The 20,281-nt window shown below is 40.2% G+C and overlaps 1 protein-coding gene across 1 annotated transcript in view; it reads left to right on the plus strand.

Moving 5' to 3' along the window:
• mtrex (Mtr4 exosome RNA helicase) overlaps nt 1-20,281 on the plus strand; it is a 24,256-nt gene continuing 3,975 nt past the window's right edge. The window contains exons 1-23 of the mRNA XM_023408662.2: nt 1-139; nt 764-904; nt 1,242-1,308; nt 1,395-1,457; nt 1,739-1,851; nt 2,543-2,717; nt 2,822-2,912; nt 3,047-3,171; nt 3,888-3,986; nt 4,203-4,323; nt 4,418-4,549; nt 10,075-10,154; nt 10,658-10,768; nt 11,820-11,921; nt 13,141-13,266; nt 13,873-14,023; nt 14,902-15,074; nt 15,169-15,237; nt 15,313-15,438; nt 15,934-16,044; nt 16,161-16,349; nt 18,411-18,574; nt 19,409-19,514. Coding sequence (XP_023264430.1) covers nt 39-139; nt 764-904; nt 1,242-1,308; nt 1,395-1,457; nt 1,739-1,851; nt 2,543-2,717; nt 2,822-2,912; nt 3,047-3,171; nt 3,888-3,986; nt 4,203-4,323; nt 4,418-4,549; nt 10,075-10,154; nt 10,658-10,768; nt 11,820-11,921; nt 13,141-13,266; nt 13,873-14,023; nt 14,902-15,074; nt 15,169-15,237; nt 15,313-15,438; nt 15,934-16,044; nt 16,161-16,349; nt 18,411-18,574; nt 19,409-19,514 — 2,736 coding nt within the window. The 5' untranslated portion in view covers nt 1-38. The remainder of the gene's footprint in view (nt 140-763; nt 905-1,241; nt 1,309-1,394; nt 1,458-1,738; nt 1,852-2,542; nt 2,718-2,821; nt 2,913-3,046; nt 3,172-3,887; nt 3,987-4,202; nt 4,324-4,417; nt 4,550-10,074; nt 10,155-10,657; nt 10,769-11,819; nt 11,922-13,140; nt 13,267-13,872; nt 14,024-14,901; nt 15,075-15,168; nt 15,238-15,312; nt 15,439-15,933; nt 16,045-16,160; nt 16,350-18,410; nt 18,575-19,408; nt 19,515-20,281) is intronic.

Genomic DNA, 20,281 nt, shown 5'->3' on the forward strand with positions numbered 1-20,281 from the left:
CGCGTGTTGAATTGTGGGAAGGGGTGCCCCTAGCAATCATGGCTGACGCGTTTGGAGATGGCTTGTTCAGCGTGTTTGATGATGAACAACAAACGACCACGAGCAAAAAGATACCTACCCCTGTGGCTCTGGGAACAGGGTAAAGTCTTGGGTTTTTGCATGGCAATGTTTGGTGTTTGAAATTAGGAGTTTGGTTGTACAGGGAACTTGAACGAAGCATCATGTGCGTTCGTTACAGTGACACCGTCCTAACGTTAGACGACTATTTGGTTAGCTTCGTTAACTTGTCAAATAAATACCATACAAACTGTCTGTTTGTGCTGATAAACGACAAGTCAAATCATTTTTGTGATTTGTTTTTATTGTGTTTTACCTCGTTTCCGTTCAGTGGTGGAAGTAGTAGAACATTTCCTTAAGTAAAAATATCAGAACAATAATGGATTAATACTAGATTACAATTAGAGGGTTGAATCTGAAAAATAACCGGTAACTGCAGCCGTTATGTAATTGTTGTAGAGTAAGTACAATACTCTCTTTTAAAAGTATTGAAGTAGAAGCATGAAGTAGCAGAAAATAGAAATAAATTTGACTTAAATACAATAAGTAAATGTTCTTAGTTACTTTACTTTACACTACTGTTTCCGCGAGACTGGGGATTTCAAAGTTAAGTGTTAAGCTAATTGTTCTTGTAACGTTCCTGTGTAAATGTACAGGCTAAGCTAACAACATTTTATGTGTCTGCCTGTGTTTTTTTCTTTTCCAGGAAAGCTGTAGGTAAAGATGGCACTGACAAGGATGCTGCTCCATCTGCACGGGTCAAGAGGGAGGCAGACAGTGACGGTGGAGAGGAGATTGTGTTTGCGAAGAAACCTCGACAGGAGACGGTCTCTGCTAATGACCTCAAGTGAGATGAGTTACAGCTAAATACTTTAGGCCTGCGCAGATTGCTTAGGTGCTGCTATTAGATCTGTCTGTTGATGTACTTAGAAGTTAGTATTAGTAACCCAGTTAAAACTAATTGGTTGTGAAAAGTAGCCAAGTACATTTACTCAAGTACAATGTAGAATTTTAGGTTGGTGTACCTAATAAACTGGAAATTGAGTGCAGATCTCAACTTTGACATGTTTCCTTTCAAGAAGCTATTACAACATGAATTCATTTCAGGTGAATTATTGGCTAGAGATACTGCAGAATATGCTTCAGAGTTGCTGTGTAGGTAACACAACCTTTATTTACTTCAGTCTTGCAGAATTTATGCCCCAAGTGAAGGTGGAGCAAGTTGAAACTGTTGAAGGATGCTCACATGAGGTAAAGGAAGCAAATCTAAGCAGTCATTTTTCTCTAATGCAATTCTTAAAACTTTATTTGCCAAGCATGTGGTCTTTCCCCCACAGGTCGCTCTGCCTGCCAGTGATGAATATAAACCACTGAAACCTCGAGTGGGGAAAGCAGCCAAGGTATGTTGAGCATTTAACTTGGGTTTTCTACTTGTGGCATGATGTCCAAATACAAATGTTGAATTGCCTTTATATTCAGTGTGAAGACTAAAAAAGTAGTTGACTTTTTAAACTTAGCTTCAGGAACTTTTTCTAAAAATCTCAACAGCCACACATAGTTTCTAAAAGAAAAATACTTCTGTGTTATAATCATATCACTTGAACATAATTCATTGTAAAGAATGTGCATTGTTCTGTTTGGTTTACAACGACTTATTTCTGTGATATTGTTTTTCTTGCAGGAGTACCCTTTTGTTCTTGACCCGTTTCAGCGTGAGGCCATTTTATGTATTGACAACAATGAGTCTGTGCTTGTGTCTGCACACACCTCTGCTGGCAAGACTGTCTGTGCTGAGTGAGTATTCTTAATAAGCTATAATCAAAACAACAAACTACTTATGGAATAAATGTTATAGCCCATTCCTACAGTTGATTGTGTTCAAAATGAATGGAGTACAGTTTCTTTAACTTTACACTGCTATAGTCTTGGGACACATGGGAGGGCACAAAGCCTCCAGTTGATATCTTGCTTTTACCATGGATAGTTTACTCTACTGAGGAAATATATGCAGTAACTCTGGGATATTTAATACTCAGGCTAAAACTGACTTTACAGGTTTATTGAAAAGTTAATATTTTTCAAATAAAGTTGTCACTTGAAAGCAACAGTGTCCTGCTTTTGTTGGTTAATGTGAACATTTTCCTCATGTAGGATTTAAAATGTTCAAATAATAACTGCAATGAATGCAGCATCAGATTCCAGATAAAGGTCTTGGTTTGATCAGCAGCTGTGTCCAGTGTTTGTTGACTACCTTTCTACTAGTTTTAGAGAGCAGTGCTTCTACAGAACTGGAGATACTTAAAGCTCTTAAGTGTGATTATAAAAACACTATTCTTGGAAATATAACTTAAATCCAGTTTTACAGCAACCATCCTTTTGGTGAAGCAATAGTTAAACTATTCATCTTGCTTACTTTCAGTTTCATTTCATGAACTATGGTAATGTCAGATATCTAACCTGGTTTCCTCTGATATCCTCCTTGTAGGTATGCCATTGCTCTGGCCCTCCGAGAGAAGCAGAGAGTGATCTTCACCAGCCCCATCAAGGCTCTTTCCAACCAGAAATACAGAGAGATGTATGAAGAGTTTCAGGACGTTGGACTGATGACTGGTGACGTCACCATCAACCCCACTGCCTCTTGCCTCGTCATGACAACTGAGGTGAGACACAGTTATGCCTGAAATAGTGGAGGCATTATTAGATTAGTCAGATATCACCTTTATTGGGTAGTGCTATCTGACATAATACATTTCTTTTCTCCCAGATCCTGAGGAGCATGCTGTACCGAGGCTCTGAGATCATGAGGGAAGTGGCGTGGGTCATCTTTGATGAGATCCATTACATGAGAGATGCAGGTGTGTTCATAATACAAACAGCACAGACACACTATCGACCGATCCCCTGTGTTCAGGAAAGCTAGTAACATTTTGCTTTCTGTGCGTTTCAACAACCTGAGAGACTTGTGACTTTATTTGACCTTTCCTTTCAGAGCGTGGTGTGGTGTGGGAAGAGACCATCATTCTTCTTCCTGACAACGTGCATTATGTCTTCCTGTCAGCCACCATCCCCAATGCCAGACAGTTTGCTGAGTGGATTTGTCACCTACATAAGCAGGTGAGAGTGAGATAAATACTGAACAGAGCATTAAGCAGTCAGTTTTGTAGTCTGCTCACAGGTGGAACAGCACGAACGCCTCTACTCTCTAATGCAGGGGTTTTCAAACTGTGAGGCGGAGAGTTGCAGGGGGGCGCTGAAGGAGAGATGTTAGGTGAAAGAGACAGGTTCATGCAGGTGTTGGTTAACAGCAGGAAGTTAGTTATTGTAGTTTGGTGTGTTTATTAGGCCTGTTTATCAACATGGTCACTCTTTCTGAGACATAACTTGGTCAAATCTGAAAACACAGCCATAATACACATATTATTAGTTTGAGAGTGACTTTGCACTTTCTGAGGATAACATTATGTCTGATGTCCATTTTGAATAAATGTCCATAAATGCACTTTGAAATCATGCAAAGATGACTCTCCTTATAACCCAAGAATTTGCCTAAGCAGAAAAAAAATGTTCGATCTTATGCAATCTAGTACTGAAGACATGCGATTTTACACATTTGCATACATTAATACAAATGAAAGCTCTTTTTGATTCAGCCTTCTTTTTTGAGTTGTATTGACATACTCTATATTATAATTATAAGGGTTAAGTTTCTTTGGCTCTCCTGCTGTATGAACAGTGAGGAGACAACATGTATCTGTCTGCTTATATAAAGAAATCAGGATACAATTTAATTGTGTTTTCATAATCAAGTGTTTCTGTTGTGTCTCCTGTAGCCGTGCCATGTGGTGTACACAGACTACCGTCCCACTCCGCTGCAGCACTACATCTTTCCAGCAGGGGGCGACGGTCTCCACCTGGTGGTTGATGAGAATGTAAGAATATCTGCAGACTGCACTTAAAAGAGAGAGAGAGTTGGTAAACTGGTGATAAATTAATCTTATAGAAGTCAGACTTGATGTGTATGGTTTGATATTAGACCAAGATGACTATTTGCCCGTCTCCTAATTCTGGATCCCTCCTTTGGGACCAGTCTGTACATGATTGGTCTCTTCTAATACTAATATCTTTGTGTTCATGGCTTTCTTCAGGGAGACTTCAGAGAAGACAATTTCAACACAGCTATGCAGGTGCTGAGAGATGCAGGGGATTCTGGGAGCAGCAGCGGAGGTGGCAAGTGGGACCCGAGAGGACGAAAAGGAGGCACTAAAGGTGTGTGTTTGTGTCCGTTTTCAAAGCTAAAATCTTTTAACTGTCTTGAGTTAATAAATCTACATCAGAATTTATTTTTGTGTACCTTCTCTAGGTCCGTCCAGTGTGTTCAAGATAGTAAAGATGATAATGGAGAGAAACTTCCAGCCCGTCATCATTTTCAGCTTTAGCAAGAAAGAATGTGAGGCCTACGCTCTGCAAGTGGCCAAACTGGACTTTAATAGAGGTACGTGCTCTTGTGCTGTGATTTCAGCATACAACTATGCTTTTTATCACAACTTATGTATGTATGTGTCTGTGTGTATTATTATTTTCTCTTCAAACTTATACTTGGCCTGTCACTTTGGGGGGATTTGCAACATAAGCAGTAATTCAACAGCTCAAGCATGACTGACATTGCATCCACTTAAAATTGCTCCAGCACTTGTTGAGTTTGAGTTGATGTAAAGAATAGTTCTGGATGTTGTACATGCATAGTAAAAGGTTAACGTCAGACCCTTTAACCAGTAGATTAATGGCAGGTGATGTGTTCTTGGCATGAGATCACTTCATTTTTGATTGAGGTCAAACTGTGTCGAACACATTCAGCATGGTGTAGATCAATGCTTTCTATGTTTACAAAGTGTAAATACTGCGGATCTAACTGTGATAAGGATATAACATTTTCCAGATTTGACAATCTGGAGTTGTGCTGGTTTCTTTGATTCATTGCCCACTTATTGTAGGCTTCGTGATCTAATGATATTTTCCACGCTGACATCTATTATTCCAGCATTTGCTGCTTATTCAACCAGCAGTAAAAGCTCAAATGTCAACTTGGATTAATGAACCTCTTTTTCGTTATAGTGCTTTATTGTGAACTGTATTTTCACTGTATTTGTCACTTATAAATAAATGTGTTAGACATTGAGCATATTTATGGTTGGATTTAGAGTTGTGGAGCTGATTGTCTTCGCACTCTGAAATGCCAAAACAAATACATTTTTGTGACAAATTGTTGAGACATTTCGGGAGGGAGTTGAAATTAGGCAAGAAAAACCACTCACCAAAATGTGAAATAGTTGGCGAGCCGAGGTGAATGAATCCTCCCCACTGACTGAGTTCCATGAATATGGCTTATTGTGCGTGCACAGCCAGTTCTGCTGTTTGGTCCAGTGGATAAGTGAAGTTGCTTCATGAGGACAAATCTCTGCACTATGGGAGATAATCCAGCAGTAGATGGTGCCTGGCTCCTCTCCACCTGCTTCAGGCGTTTTTAGTGAAATAAAACATGCTTATGATGAAGTCTTACTCAGGGAACCATTTTCCTCCCTCATCTTGGTTTGTTTTCTCTGCATTATGACATTCTTATAAATGAAGAGGTTTGTTTTAATGCAGAGCTCTTCCAACACTGAAGGCCTTTCTTCTGTCAATGCTTTCATCAAAATTGCAATAAATAAATAGAAAAACTCTGCCAAAGATAATTTCTCATTTCCAGCAGTTTCGTATGTTTTGAGAATCTTCTTAAACAAACTGGCTTTCTTGGGAAATGAGGCAGATTTTGTCCAGAAATAATAGTCAGATAATTTCATTTGATTGCAGAAAATTTCACTTAAATGCGGAAAATGTTGAAATAAAACCTGTAATAAATCTGATTTGTAAAGGAGTCAAAATACTCCATTAACATGTTATAGTATTTTAAACGTTTAAAAGTAGCCTTCATGAAATATGACTGATGTGCTTCTTTATGGAGACAGAAAAACTGTATTGCAAGATGCTGCTGAAATAATTAGTTGCAATAACCCAAACCTAACCATTTGCAGTTCTAGAATTTCAATCAAGAAAGTTTTCTTTCTTTTTGTCTGTCCTTTAGAAACTCATTCTGTAAACCCCAAATTCTCTAAACCCAACAATTGAGAAGCCAGATTGTTTATAACCATCCTGCACTGTATGTAGGCAGGTTGTTGGTGTTATGGAGTTACTCTGTTTGTATGTGTAGGTGGGTTATGATGAAGAGAGGGAGCCACGTAGCTCTACCTCCACCCACCCCTACCCCTTTCCCTGTCTTTTACCTTTTCGACTTGTGCTTTCTTTCTTCCTTCCAACCTTATTATTTCTGTTTCTCTATTCCAAAAAGCAAAGAGCCCCCCCGCCCTCTCTTTCCCTCCTGGATGTGTGCTGTGACACATAGTTTCTGGGCAGTGTTTGTGGAATGGCAGAGCAGTGTTGGAGTCAGGGGACCGACTGGTGCCGAAACACAAACCAACAGACCGAGTGCAGAACTGCAGTGACAAGCCTGCAAATAATAGAGGAAATCACTGGCTTATGCAAGGCTGACAGGAGAATGTAGACCCATATTCTTTTGTTGTGATGCTGGCCTGCAGCAGTAGTCATTTTTTTGTTGTTTTTTTTTTTTTTTAAGCCTGCATGATATGAGGAAAATGTGCGATGACACAGTCCAATATTGCGATGACGATATTAATTGATGATTTATTTGATGACCTTCATAGAGCTATGATCGTAGATGTTGTCGACTCCAGTAAAAAGTTCGCTCCTCACTAGTCTGCACCGTCGCCTCTGTGCTGTCTGCTGTGTGTGTGAGAGGCTGCAGCCCAACACCAAAACGCGGTAGAGAGTTTTTACCAGTTTATTTGGCTTAGGAGCTGCGCCTTGAAAACCCTGCATGCATGGCCTTTGTAAGTAAAATGATTTTTTCTAATTCATTGCATCTTTTGCGATGTGTTTATTGCACATGTTCATATCGCGATGAAATAAGCTTAATCGGTCAGCACTAGTATTAACACGAGCCTTCAGTGATCCGGTCACAAGTGGACAGCTCTAAGTGCGTCAGTTCACACCTGACTTTAAAAAGCGTCTCCACATGCGTCTTGATTGACCACTTGTGATCGGATCTCAAATAACCCCTCTGTGCCCCGCTCGCTCACACATGCCATGAACTGAAAATAAAGATTGACGTAGCCTTTGTGACGTCACCCATAGGTTTCTGAAGAGCGGTTTTGAAGCTCAGAGCGGGCTTTTCCGCTGTCGCCATCTTGCCATAATCTGACTCCCATTGAACTCCCAGCTAATCCAAAAATGGGCACAGAGGAGGGGTGCGTGTCCAGCTGAAACTTCGGTACATGCCTGCTTGTGGCAAACATACGCTGACCTGCCTGTCACTCAAAGGGGTGACTTGCTTTTAGAGCGGGGAAGTGAGATCCGATCACAAGTGGTCAATCGAGACGCATGTGGAGATGCATTTTAAAGCCAGGTGTGAACTGACGAACTGAGAGCTGTCCACTTGTGATCGGATCATCGGAGACGGATGTTAATACCAGGTCTGAACAGGGCCTATGAAACTGTGGCGGGACTAATCAGGCTGTCGGAGGACGTTAGTAGAGTAGGTGTCTTTCAGTGTGGCCCAAGACGCATTTGACTGCTAGAATAATGGACACATGTGACCCAGACCACCTCCAGATGTGGTCTTAGTGATCAGATCTCAAATGCATTCTCAGTGCGTCTTGGGAACATTCAAACTGGGGTTGTGCCGATGGACCATGGTATCAGTAATCAATGATCATTAGAACTATCGCGGATTGCTCATGGCTTTGCAAATGTCAAGACAATATTTGACTTGTTTTCCCATTAATGTAGTTACTTATTATCCCTGTGATCTCCATTTAAAAGGAAACTCCAGCATTTTAGTGTTACACTTCCAGAGGCTCTGATATCATGACTTTTACTCCAAAGTATGGGTCAAACTTCTAAAACCTACATTTCACATACCCTTCTTTATACCCTGACTGGTACAGTTGTATGCAAAAGTTTGGCCACAGCTGGGCACATTACACACACACAAAAAAAAAATAATAATAATAATTTTATGCTTCGCGCCAGTGACAGCTGTGGCCACAGGCATTGTGTTTTCAAGTTATCCACCCATCCCATTCTCATGAACACCATAAGGGAATTTCTTCAAATTTGGTGAACTATTCAGAGAGTAGGTAACTATGACCACACAAAACACAGTTTTGGCCATGACTTAAGAATTCATGGCTAGTTATGACAAAATACACTTTTACCTTAATTAAATTCCTTTGTAGTCGTCACCACATGTACTATATGAGTCTGGACAGACATGATGTAAACTGCAACTTGACTGGTTGGTGGAGGCATACAGCTGTGAGGTGGTAATTCACACTTCTTTGTTTTTTTGTCAACCCCTGCAACAGACTGAAATTAGAAAAAGCCTTTCTTCAAATGTTAATTTGCTCTAAAAGCTTCAGCTTGTTTCTTGAAGTAGTTCATGTTGGATTTTGAGGTCTGTGTTGGATCGTTGTCAGTGTTGTAGAAGCCAGTCTCTTTTCTACTTTTTTAAATTTGTGAAATAAAAAATAACAAAAAATAATTTTGAAGAATAGATTTTAATGCAGGTTTGCTGCAGGGGATGTATATGTAATTCTCTTCAATTCAAAAATGAACAAAGTGCAGATTTTGTCCAGGGGTGTCCCAACTGCATCTGCCCTGGCCATACAGTGTTTCTCTTAAAAATCTAAAGCCTTCAAGCCCAAACCTGGAGACTTCAAATATCATACAACTTTTTCCACAGGAAGACTCCTTCTGACTAGTAAACTGGTCCTCAATTTTAAAATGTCCCTTTAAGCCTATGATAAGGTATCTGCAAGAAGTTTGTTGTGGATATTCATGGTCCCCAGAAGATGAATCCTAATGTATTCAGCCCACTGCTGGTATAGCTCTTAAAATAGCAAAAGTAGATGTTTCATTACAACCCACTTTAAAAGTTAGGTTGTGATGAACTTTGTAGCCTCTAGGGGCCACAAGAAAAGCTTTAGACTTTCAGCTTAAGCTTTTAGTAAAAGTGTATTATAATCCTGCTCTGTGTAATTTCTGATATAAACTAGACTGGCTGTGACATTTCTTTCTTGAGGCTGTTCTGCTGGAGCCATGGAGCTATCTTGCTTTTTACATTGGCCTTGGTGTGTGTTTATCTGTGGCATTGTTTTGTTATTGAACCATTAAAATAAGTCCTGTTGACACTAAAGTCATTTGGCATTAACAATAAACACAGGGACAAGACTTTGTGGAAGTCCAAGTTTCTGACTAACACAGGCACATGAGACGGAAGGTTTCCCAGAATGGTTTCATAAATAAGTGTGACTAAATTTCCACATGGAAAGAGACGACCAGCAACAAACAATGTAACGTTATTACAATAATAAGACACTGGTGGTAGTGGCACAGTTGGAGCATTTATATATAGCAGAATATATTAATAGATTAGTAGGTTTAAATGTGGTGACAGACAGCCATTTTCAAGGTAATGTTTTGTTTTTGTAAGAAAACCTCAGCTTCAATCAGAGGCTTAAAAAAACGTAATCAGTCGAACAATATGAATATTTATAGGAATTCTACATAATTACACAAATCAGAAAAACAGGTCTTGTTGGCTGCAAAATCAGATAAAATCTAGAGTCAACACAGACTTGCAGCAACTGCAGCAGCATCGTTTGTTTGCTCAGTCCTTGGGTGGTTGAAGTTTTCCTGCAATCAACTCTCCCCATTGTCCCTCGTGAGCCCCTCATGTCAGCAGAAATTACTTGTGAAACTTTTGTTTGTGTGTGATTGAATGTTGACAGAGTCATTGAGACACACATGTACAGGATGTAAGAAATAGATTTGCACTGATATTTAGAACATTTTCTTAACAGTCATCAGATGATGGTATCATGATTTTTTTTTTTTCTATTCCAGATGATGAGAAACGTCTCGTGGAGGAAGTGTTCAACAACGCAGTGGACTGTCTGTCAGACGAAGACAAGAAACTCCCTCAGGTGAGGAGGACTGGACTCTCTCACTCTGTTTCCTCACAACGTGTGATGTTTGTGTAAACATCCACATTGTTCTCACTCCAGTTTTTGAATCCACCACTGCCACCTGTATAAAGCCTCAGGAAAAAAAAAAGCCCTGCCATTTCCTTCAGTCATTTTCTACAGACAGAGAGACAGTTAAACAGTCTAACGTAAATAGCTGCACACATAATGTCAACACAGGCTCAAACACTGCTCCTGTTATTAGACCCTGCTGTGTGGAGTCACATTATGAAAACCAGCCGTGTTGAGGTAATAGTTGTTAGTGGGTAGACCGCTACAGTACGAGCAGCGCAAGGCCAGCAATACTTCGCACTTTTCCACTACGAGGGTTGGATGCTTTTCCGCTCTCTTTCTCTCTGGCGATGATCGCTGTGATCTTTTGAACTGGTCAACTTGTCACTAAAACCGTATAAACAAATACAACGAACACTAACCTGCCTCTCCATGCTCTTGGTGCCCCTCAGGTGGAACACGTGCTGCCACTGTTGAAGAGGGGAATAGGAATCCATCACGGAGGCCTGCTGCCCATCCTGAAAGAGACCATAGAGATCCTTTTCTCTGAAGGCCTTCTCAAGGTAACGGCTGTCTCTGCATCAGGATGCTCATCTAAACGCATTTACACAAATACTTAAAGGCACCCTGGGAAGTTTTTGAGCAGTAGTAGCACTGTGGAGCAGTGTGTTTGTGAGCTGGTCACCAGTTTGTTTATGTCACAGATGTGTGGTGACTCGGTTCACTCTTGCGCCGCCAGTTTCAGGTTATCCCACTTATTGTCAGTTGGTGGCAGTAAGTGGGCGTTCACACATAAAATCAGCCGTGTGTTAAAACAATGCAGGGCGGTGCCGTGATGGGGTCGTGTAGCTTGAGGTGCCAGTGGAAGAAAACATTAATAAATTAAAAGGCTTATCAGAAGCCAAAACACTGCACCATGGTTTATTATACTGTGAGACAGGATTTTACAATTCTGGAAAGTTCATGGTAATATTCATGAGGTAAGTAGATCTGAACGCAGGCTAACTCGCCAAGAAACAAAACGCTGTGAAGAAGACTGAAGAAGGCTGCTGGCAAACAACCATGGATGTAAACAATGCAGCATTCAAAATACTTTACCTCTATACGCTCAGGTATTGAGGAGCAAGCACATGCAGAGTTTTGACATGAAGCCTTTATTAATTACATGGCTTCTAAGGCCTCAGAGGCTTATAATTGAGACATATAATTAATATAGGCTTTTTTATCAAAGCTTTTCATACTCCTGCTTCTCTGTGTGAATGCTTGAAGTTTCCAATTTTGCACATTTTGAAGATTTCAACCCTTTTTTTTTTTTTCTGTAAAAGCACCAACATTTCTTTGTTTCTGGCATTCAAAGATTCACCCTCTGAGCACACCACTTGTCTAGTCGGACAAATTGGCTTTGCAGATGTTTTTGTAAGGAATGAAAAACATTCAACATGTTTATTAGGCCTTAAGGACACACACAAAGCTTTCTAGTGAGAACGACAGAACGCAAACATAACTTTACAAGACAGCTCCACGGGGAACCTTTTTTTTTTAAAGCTGGATTGAGAATGACACTGTGACAATATTGAGATGAGCTTTTCTTAATGCTGTTTCTTCTCATCCCAGGCCCTCTTTGCAACAGAGACATTCGCCATGGGTATCAACATGCCGGCTCGCACTGTTCTCTTCACCAGTGCACGCAAGTTTGATGGCAAGAATCATCGCTTTGTAAGAACAAAGTCACACACCAACACAAACACAGTTATTGTCACAGTTATTGATATTCCTGTGAAGACAATTTGTTTGTTTTTTTTTTAAATTTATTTCTTAAACACTTTAACATATATCATACATTCAAAATCCTGTGGGCACATAAAAGCAGAAAATGGACTGAGTCAACATGTAATTCAGACCATTCATCTGTGTCAAGTGTCAAAATGCTTTTCTGTGCCTTTTTTAAAGGGAGCTTCTATAAACCCATTCCTCCCTGTTACTGTACCTGCAATGAGTTTCTATCTCAGTGGTAATACTCCACATAAACAGTGCTATCTCTTTAAAAGCACTCTGGCCTGTCTGCAGTGTGGAGCCGTCACATGCAGTGTTGCTCTGAGGCCTTCAAGTCCTGCAGCCACATAAACAGCCACGTATTGTGTACAAGAGCCGGGAGGCCGTCTGCGCCAAGCTGCCGTCACTTCGAAGCACCCTTTATCGTCACTTCATGCACATGGGTTTCCAGCTCTCTCTCTCGCACACACACACACACACACACACACACACACACACACACACACACACACACACACACACACACACACAAAAGGGCTTGAAGAGAATGCGAGAGAGAGGGAAATTGCCCTCCAAGAAGTTCATCAGGAACATCTGGTGCCTCTGACGGATGCCAAAGCTCCACGCAGGCACTCACACACTTCAATACACAAAAATCTCATTCCTGAAACACACTGTGTTTCAAATCAAGAGCTGATCCCCACAGCATGCCTGAAATGACGATCAGATCGTTTTTCAACACAAAAAGAATCGTATCTGGCTTTCGCTGCACTTTCATTGCTCAAAGACCAATAGATACGTGGAGATTAATCAGAGCCATGTGTGAGGCAGAGAGTCGTCCTCAGACGCTTGTGGAAAACTGGTCCAGTCTCTTCCTCACGAGACACTTTCATCATCTAGATTTCTATGTTAGTAATGCAGATACTTGGCTCGCCTCAAACTGCACAATAACCATAAAAAAAATTCACACCTATAATACATTATCACATTACTTTTCTTTCCATCTTCAGATGTTTTTTAACATCTTTTCTCTGTAGTAGGATAGGCTCTTTCTTTTTCAGTCTTTGTCAGAAAAACAATTATATATTACTGCAGGTACAGAAAAGCATTCACGAACAAACTTCTTTCTTCTTCATGTCTTGTGTGTTTTCATGTGGTTTAGATTACATCAGGTGAGTACATCCAGATGTCTGGGCGTGCTGGAAGGAGAGGAATGGACGACAGGGGAATTGTTATTTTCATGGTGGATGAGAAGATGAGTCCAGCTGTGGGCAAACAGCTACTCAAGGTACAGTGAGACTGGCTGCTGCAAAGCTTTTTACCTTTTAAGCTCAAGTTATTTCTCAGAAATCGGCTACTAGTCATCCATGACATCTTTGCCAACAGCTTCAGTGCTAGTCCCACTCTTCCATCAATTAAACACATTTCCCTTCTTTCTTGCTGGGAATTCAATTGAGGGGAAACTGTCTGAAGTGACTCTTAAGCAGTTCTCTCTGTGGATCATCAGGTCATTTGGTTCTCAACACTGTCACAGCGAAGCCAGGGAGTCTTGGTCTCTTGTCTTTGATTTGACACATTTATAGCTGCGCTGCTATAAATATGTAGCTGCATAGCTCTTGAAAGAGGCTGTGTTAATGTAAAACTGTTTGTTGGCGCTGTCAGTGCTTAATTTCCAGGGTCTCTTGGAGAAAGATGTTGAATACACATCTGTGGTTCTGGAGTTTCACAGGTCATATTTGCAAAATCCTCCTCAGAGTTTAATTTGGGGAGAGTGACTTCAGCTTGCATTTATTCAGACCTCATATTTTCTTGGCACTTTGAGTATAATGCTAACAACATTATCAAATCATAGTTAGTAATTTCTGATCTGTCTGTTTTTTATTGTGCTGTGCAGGGATCAGCAGACCCTTTGAACAGTGCCTTCCACCTGACCTACAACATGGTGCTCAACCTGCTGCGTGTGGAGGAGATCAACCCAGAGTACATGTTAGAGAAGTCTTTCTACCAGTTCCAACACTACAGGGCTTTGCCTGGTGTAGTGGAGAGTAAGCATTTTTCCATATGTAGTACTGCACACTTCAGGTTGGAGGAGGTAGTCACCACTAGTGCTTCTCAGACTGGGGGGGCGTGGAAAATATGAGTTGAATGAATATGGTTTATGGGTGGAATATAAATGAGTTTGCCGTTGCTATCGTGTTGACCTTTACTTGACCATATTCCAACATGGATCCCTTTTTTTAGTAGTTACTTCCCCTTTTTATTAATGATCGTTATTGCATTCGTTAATAAAAAAAAATTGAGGGTGTGAACTTTTTCATTTTGCATGCCAGAAAAAATTGCTCTGGACAAACTATTGTAAGGATTCTACTAATAGTGATATTTACAATTCTGTTTGAGACGTGCTCAGGACTTAAACACTTTGTTGACTGTTATGACTGCAAGTTCACATTTATAACATTAATAAGACATCATTATCAGGTATGTGACATGATTTCTATAAGGTTGCAACTCATTTATTCATTCATTATCAATGAATAGGCATCTTATTTTCTCAATAAATTGATGAATATTTTTTTCCATACAGTGTCAGAAAGTGAAAATGGTGGTTATCATTTCCCCAAGTTGACATTGTCATATGTTTTGTTTTGTCCGACCAACAGGACAACCTCCAAAGACATTCAATTTACTAACATGTACGACAAAGAGAACATGTCGGATCCTCACATTTGAGAAGCAAGAACCAGCATTTTTGCTTAAAAATGACCAGTGATTAGTTGTTTGTCAGAATAGTTGCAGGTTGGTGTGTAGAAAGGCTTTAAGACATGGATATCACTGGAAGATTCTGAAGTAGAAAACCGCTCTCTGTTCTGTTATAGTGTATTTTTAAGTTGCATTTTAATCACATTGCTGATTTTCTGTGCAGAAATAAAGAAGCTGGAGGAGCAGTACCATGCCATTGAGATACCTAATGAAGAGAGTGTTGCCACGTACTTTAAAATCAGACAGCAGCTGGCCAAACTGGGCAAAGAGATACAAGAGTTCATCCACAAACCCAAATACTGCCTACCCTTCTTGCAGCCTGGGCGACTTGTAAAGGTAGGGCTTCACACACGTACACTCTGATGACAGGACAATAACTATAGATTTGTTCATATTTTTTTACATATGATCTTTTTTTGTGATCCAATAGGTGAAAAATGAAAATGCTGACTTTGGCTGGGGAGTTGTTGTAAACTTTTGCAAGAAGTCCAATGTGAAGGTAAGTTTTCATGCTGTCTCATGTTTGTGAATCTATTAACATGCGCCTGTGACTAATATGCATTTCCACATTTAGACCAGTACAGACTCGGAGCCGCTGTATGTGGTGGAGGTTTTGGTTCACTGTAGTAAGGACAGTGTTAAAGACGCTGCGACAGAGGCTGCTAAACCTGCTGCTCCAGGGGAGACTGGAGAGATGCAGGTGGGTGAAACAAACACATGGAAACACACATCGCATGCACAAGTTTGATGGAAGTGCATTTCCACATTTTCAATTTTTACATTAAAACACACGCTAAAAAAAACCCTAAAATACTGGAAAGTTTCTACGCTTGGCAGTGTGGAAAAGTTGGTGCATTGATAAAAACAAAATATGGAAAAGTTCAGTGGAAACAGCCCTAACAAATGAATCATGTGTGACATGTGAAACATGAGAATGGTAATATACATTTCTAATACATTTTCCACATTGTTTTCAGAGGTTTGACAAGTCGTGTTGTTGCACCTTCTTCTTCTGCAGTTGTTAAATGGCACCTGACTAGAGAAATGGCTCCACCAACTGTTTATCTTGATGCTCCTAATATTCACATAACCGCTATGGAAACTGATTTTCTGGAAATATGTTCAAAATTGTGCTGAATTTGGACAGAAACTTGACTGAAGACTAGTGTGATTACAATCATTGTTTTTTGTCCAGGTGGTCCCAGTGATGCTGCATCTCCTGACTTCCATCAGCTCAGTTCGTCTTTACATCCCCAAAGACCTCAGGCCCTTTGACAACAGACAGCTCATGCTCAAGTCCATACAGGTTATACAAAATGCAGCCATCTTGAAACAAAGACATTGAAAGTGGTAGAATTTAATAGAATCACAGTCTGAATCGTCGCCCACTCGTTTCTTTACCTCCAAACATTTCGTCTTTAGGAGGTGCAGAAGCGTTTCCCAGATGGCGTCCCTCTGCTCGACCCCATAGATGACATGGGCATTAAAGACCCTGCACTGAAGAAAGTCATTCAGAAAGTGGAGGCTTTTGAGCACCGCATGTACTCCCATTCCCTGCACAGTGACCCCAACTTGGAATCTGTATATTCTCTCTGTGAGAAGAAAGCTCTGGTGAGAAACTGCATGTTTATGTTTGAGAATTGAAAGTCATTTGAAACCCTACTAAATGTCAAAGCCTATTGAAAGTTATAGCATCTATCAGGTGACAGTTGGCTTTTGTTACTGTTGAAATATTAATACTTTTATCTTTCCTCTTCATCTACATTGGCTACCTTTTTGTTAGATATCAATCAGTGACCTTTCTTTTCTTTCTTTGTGTTTTCCTGTCAGACAGGTTGGCTTTGGCCATATATACTCATACAGACAAACACAGGAAGAAAGTAATTGCACTACTTCTACAGGGCCTCACCCACTCTTAGCCCCTTGCCCATGCTTTTTGTTGGAACCTGTGACAAGGTCGATTTTAATTTTGATTTTATTTTTTTTAAACCACGTATATTTTCACTTTCTATATTATCAACAATGGTGCTAACATGCTGATGTTTAGCAGCAGTAGTGTTAAACATTTTCACCATCTAATTTAGCGTGTTAGCATGCTAACATTTGCTAATAAGCGTTAAACATGGAGCACAGCTCAGGCTGATGAGAGCATCATCAGTTTTGATCATAAACCAAAGTAATTGTCAAATTAAAACTTCAATCTGATGGTGCTAGAGGAAAAGTGATCGTCAAAGACGTTACAGTTCATCCATGAATGAAGCAAATTCCATGACAATCCATCAAATAACTGCTGAGACATTTCACTCAAAACCACAAATGTCAACCTCATGATGGCGTTAGACGATGTACTCATCTGACTTTTTTTCTGAGGAACATGAACGTGTTTACAAAATTTCATTTAAATTCATCCAACACTGATGGACGGACCGATGGACTGACATTGCCATCCAAAAAAAAACAAAAGTAAACAGAACAAAGAAAATATGTACATCATCACGGAAAGGTCCAAAACAAAAGAAGTAAAGCTAGCAAAAATGCAAAATGTATAGTTTGTAAAATAAAAGTTTAAATGTTGTTAAGATACAAAATATTGTCTGTCACTGGAATGTGAATGAATTAAACATAAGCAGATACTTATTCCCATAGAGATATATTGGCAACAATTTAGGAAGCAACATAATTAGGCCTGATCCTTTCATAATAAAAGTCTACGTCCATGTCTAATCCACAAAGATTTTTCAAGGAATTTATTATGTCCTGTTCATAGTTTTGTCAGTACAACTTCTTAGTTCATAAGTTGGTTGTTAAAAAGACACTGCCATTTATGCTGAACAACCAGATTGGCTTTGGGCGGGGGACCAGAGGACCAGACTGTGTTTGACAATTTCATAAACATTTACATCTCTCTCTGGTCTTTTGTGTGTGTATGTGTTGTAAAATGATAGAGTGTACAGTAAAGTGGATAACCGGTTTGATTAACTATGTTTTATTGGCAGAGTAACACTTGAACCTGCTTTTCATTTTCTGTCCAAGTCCCTGAACAGCCCCATGCAGTTCCTCGGTGTCATTTCTGCAGCCTGTCCAGTACTGATACCACGGCTGCCTTATTTGTTTAGCAAAGCAGCTATCAATGTCTCAGTTCATCAAACCCTACACATACCATGGCTGGATATAGTCGCCCCTCATGTGATAACCTGTGGACTAAAACAGTGCTCAGGTTAACATTTGGTTTCTGTGCTGTTTGATGCATTCTTGGCGAGCACAAGCATCCAAAACTTTTCAGCTCTCATGTGCATATGTGTTAGATTTCTCCACTAACTCTCATGCAGCCACTAGTTCTGAGAAATTAAGCTTCCCCTTGAGTAATGAACCATGCTGGTGAAATCTATCTTTGTCATTGTGTTTGCCTCTTTGGCTCGGAGGTGTGTTGTAATGATGAGGGGTAAAGGTTGAAATGATAATGGACAGATAAGCAGGCAGATGAACATCTGTTGGCAGATAACTCAAATATTCTACTCTATCACTATGTAATGTTTGAAAATAGCTCATGCACAAAACAGCTGGTAGTTATCAAAGTGCTTTTCTGGAAACCCTGGAAGAGTGTCCCCAGGTTAGATTTTGGGAAGGCTGCATGGTTTTTACAGTACATGTGTGTGTGTTTTTGTGTTGTAGATTGCAGCAGATGTTCGAACGGCGAAGCGAGAGCTGAAAAAAGCTCAGACCGTCCTGCAGATGGACAAGCTGAAGTGCAGGAAAAGAGTTCTGCGACGCCTCGGCTTCGCCAGCCCCTCCGACGTGATCGAGATGAAAGGGCGAGTCGCCTGCGAAATCAGCAGGTAGGAAAGGATAGCAGTTAAATACAATGACACAACTGTACACTGGATACTGTCGTGATCATGCACAGAGAGAGATGAATAATATCCAGGGCCTTGTTTCCCAAAAGCATCTTAAGTCTAAGATTATCATAAAATCGATATTCATGAAAGTTGAAGGAACCAACATTGCTTCATTGTAGATATAATGCAGGTTTAAGAGTTTAAGAGAAGCTAAATCAGTCCGACCTTTTTAAGCTTAAAACTTTAAAACTTTAAACAACTTTAAGCTGTTGACTGTACTGTACATAGTTTTCATACTGAGCAATTTCAAATATAAAACATTTCTTCATCATTACTTACTCAATCATTATCAAGTAATGGAGCCCTGGTTTCTCATGTTCCAAGTAAACATCATATCCCAAATATGATTGAAACCAAGATGAGACTTGACTCAAAACTGGGATACTGACGCGTATTAAAACACTTAAGTGACACTGACAGTGAACGCATGATGTTTGGGTTAGTCAGCTGTCACCACCTCTGACAAATAGATGTAGTCGCAGGCTTTGCTTCTACCCAGTCCCGGAGAGAAGCAAATCTCAGATTTGTCTCTTGTTGATGAAATGGATGTTGACTCTGGATCTTATTTGGTGAAACAGAGCGTTAAGACTCAGTACAAACGCGGGTGCTATGTCTACACATCGTGGTTTAGGTTTCAGGAAATAAAAGGGGAGATATCATCTGCTCTCTGCAGTACTTCTCTGACATCTAAATATTTGCCAAAGGATATATATGGTAGGACATATCACATCCCGTTTGATGAAGTTATAACTCACTGTGCGTTAATCTCTCCAGTGCTGATGAGCTCCTACTCACAGAGATGGTGTTCAATGGTCTCTTCAACGATCTGACGGTGGAACAAGCCACCGCCCTGCTGTCCTGCTTTGTCTTCCAGGAGAACGTATGAACAAATGCACACACACAAAGACATGTATAATTCCTCTAAATCTCCAAACAAACAGATATTAAGCCTTTTCCTGAACACTGAGATAAACAGTTGATTCCCATTCCCACACTTTGAAGCTTCAGTCGCATTCTTCGCCTCCTCCCCTGCTCTGCAAGCAAAACAGAAACCTGAGGTTGATGTGTGTGTTTGTCTTACCTAATGATGCCTGTTCTCTCAATGAGGCAATCTAGCATCAGATGGTTTAACAAACCTTTTCTTTGGCTCCACATCAGCTCTGTCCCCTGAACTGAACAAATTCCTGTCTAAACTCAATCAGGGCGCCCACTGTCCTCGTCTCACTTTGGTGTCTTAGTGAACTGTAGACAGGGAATGACAACAAGCAACTGTCATGTTTGCAGTACAGTACTGCTGTTTGTGTGTGTTTGTGTTTGTTAGTGTGTGTGTGTGTACACACAGCTGTTGCCTGTCATTAAAGAGCACCTGCTGCTCTTTAGCTCAGGATGACAGCAAACCATCCATTTTAGCAATGCGTTTGTATTTGGCAACACAAACATCTGAAAAGGTTGGCTTCTTCTGTTACATGAAAATTATGTTTGAGCTACGACAATTTGTAGATTAATTGATTTATCGATCTGCAAAAACAAAAATATAAGATAAAACAACTATTTTGATAATCAATTATTTTTTAGGCCCTTTTCAATCAAAGATTCCAAGACTTACTTGTGAAAGTTTCTCAAATGTCATGAGTTGCTGCTTTTCTG

Source organism: Seriola lalandi, unplaced genomic scaffold (assembly GCF_002814215.2).
Source record: "Seriola lalandi dorsalis isolate HSWRI2012SDOR001 ecotype SW California unplaced genomic scaffold, Sedor1 jcf7180002054370, whole genome shotgun sequence".
Classification (NCBI taxonomy): domain Eukaryota; kingdom Metazoa; phylum Chordata; class Actinopteri; order Carangiformes; family Carangidae; genus Seriola; species Seriola lalandi.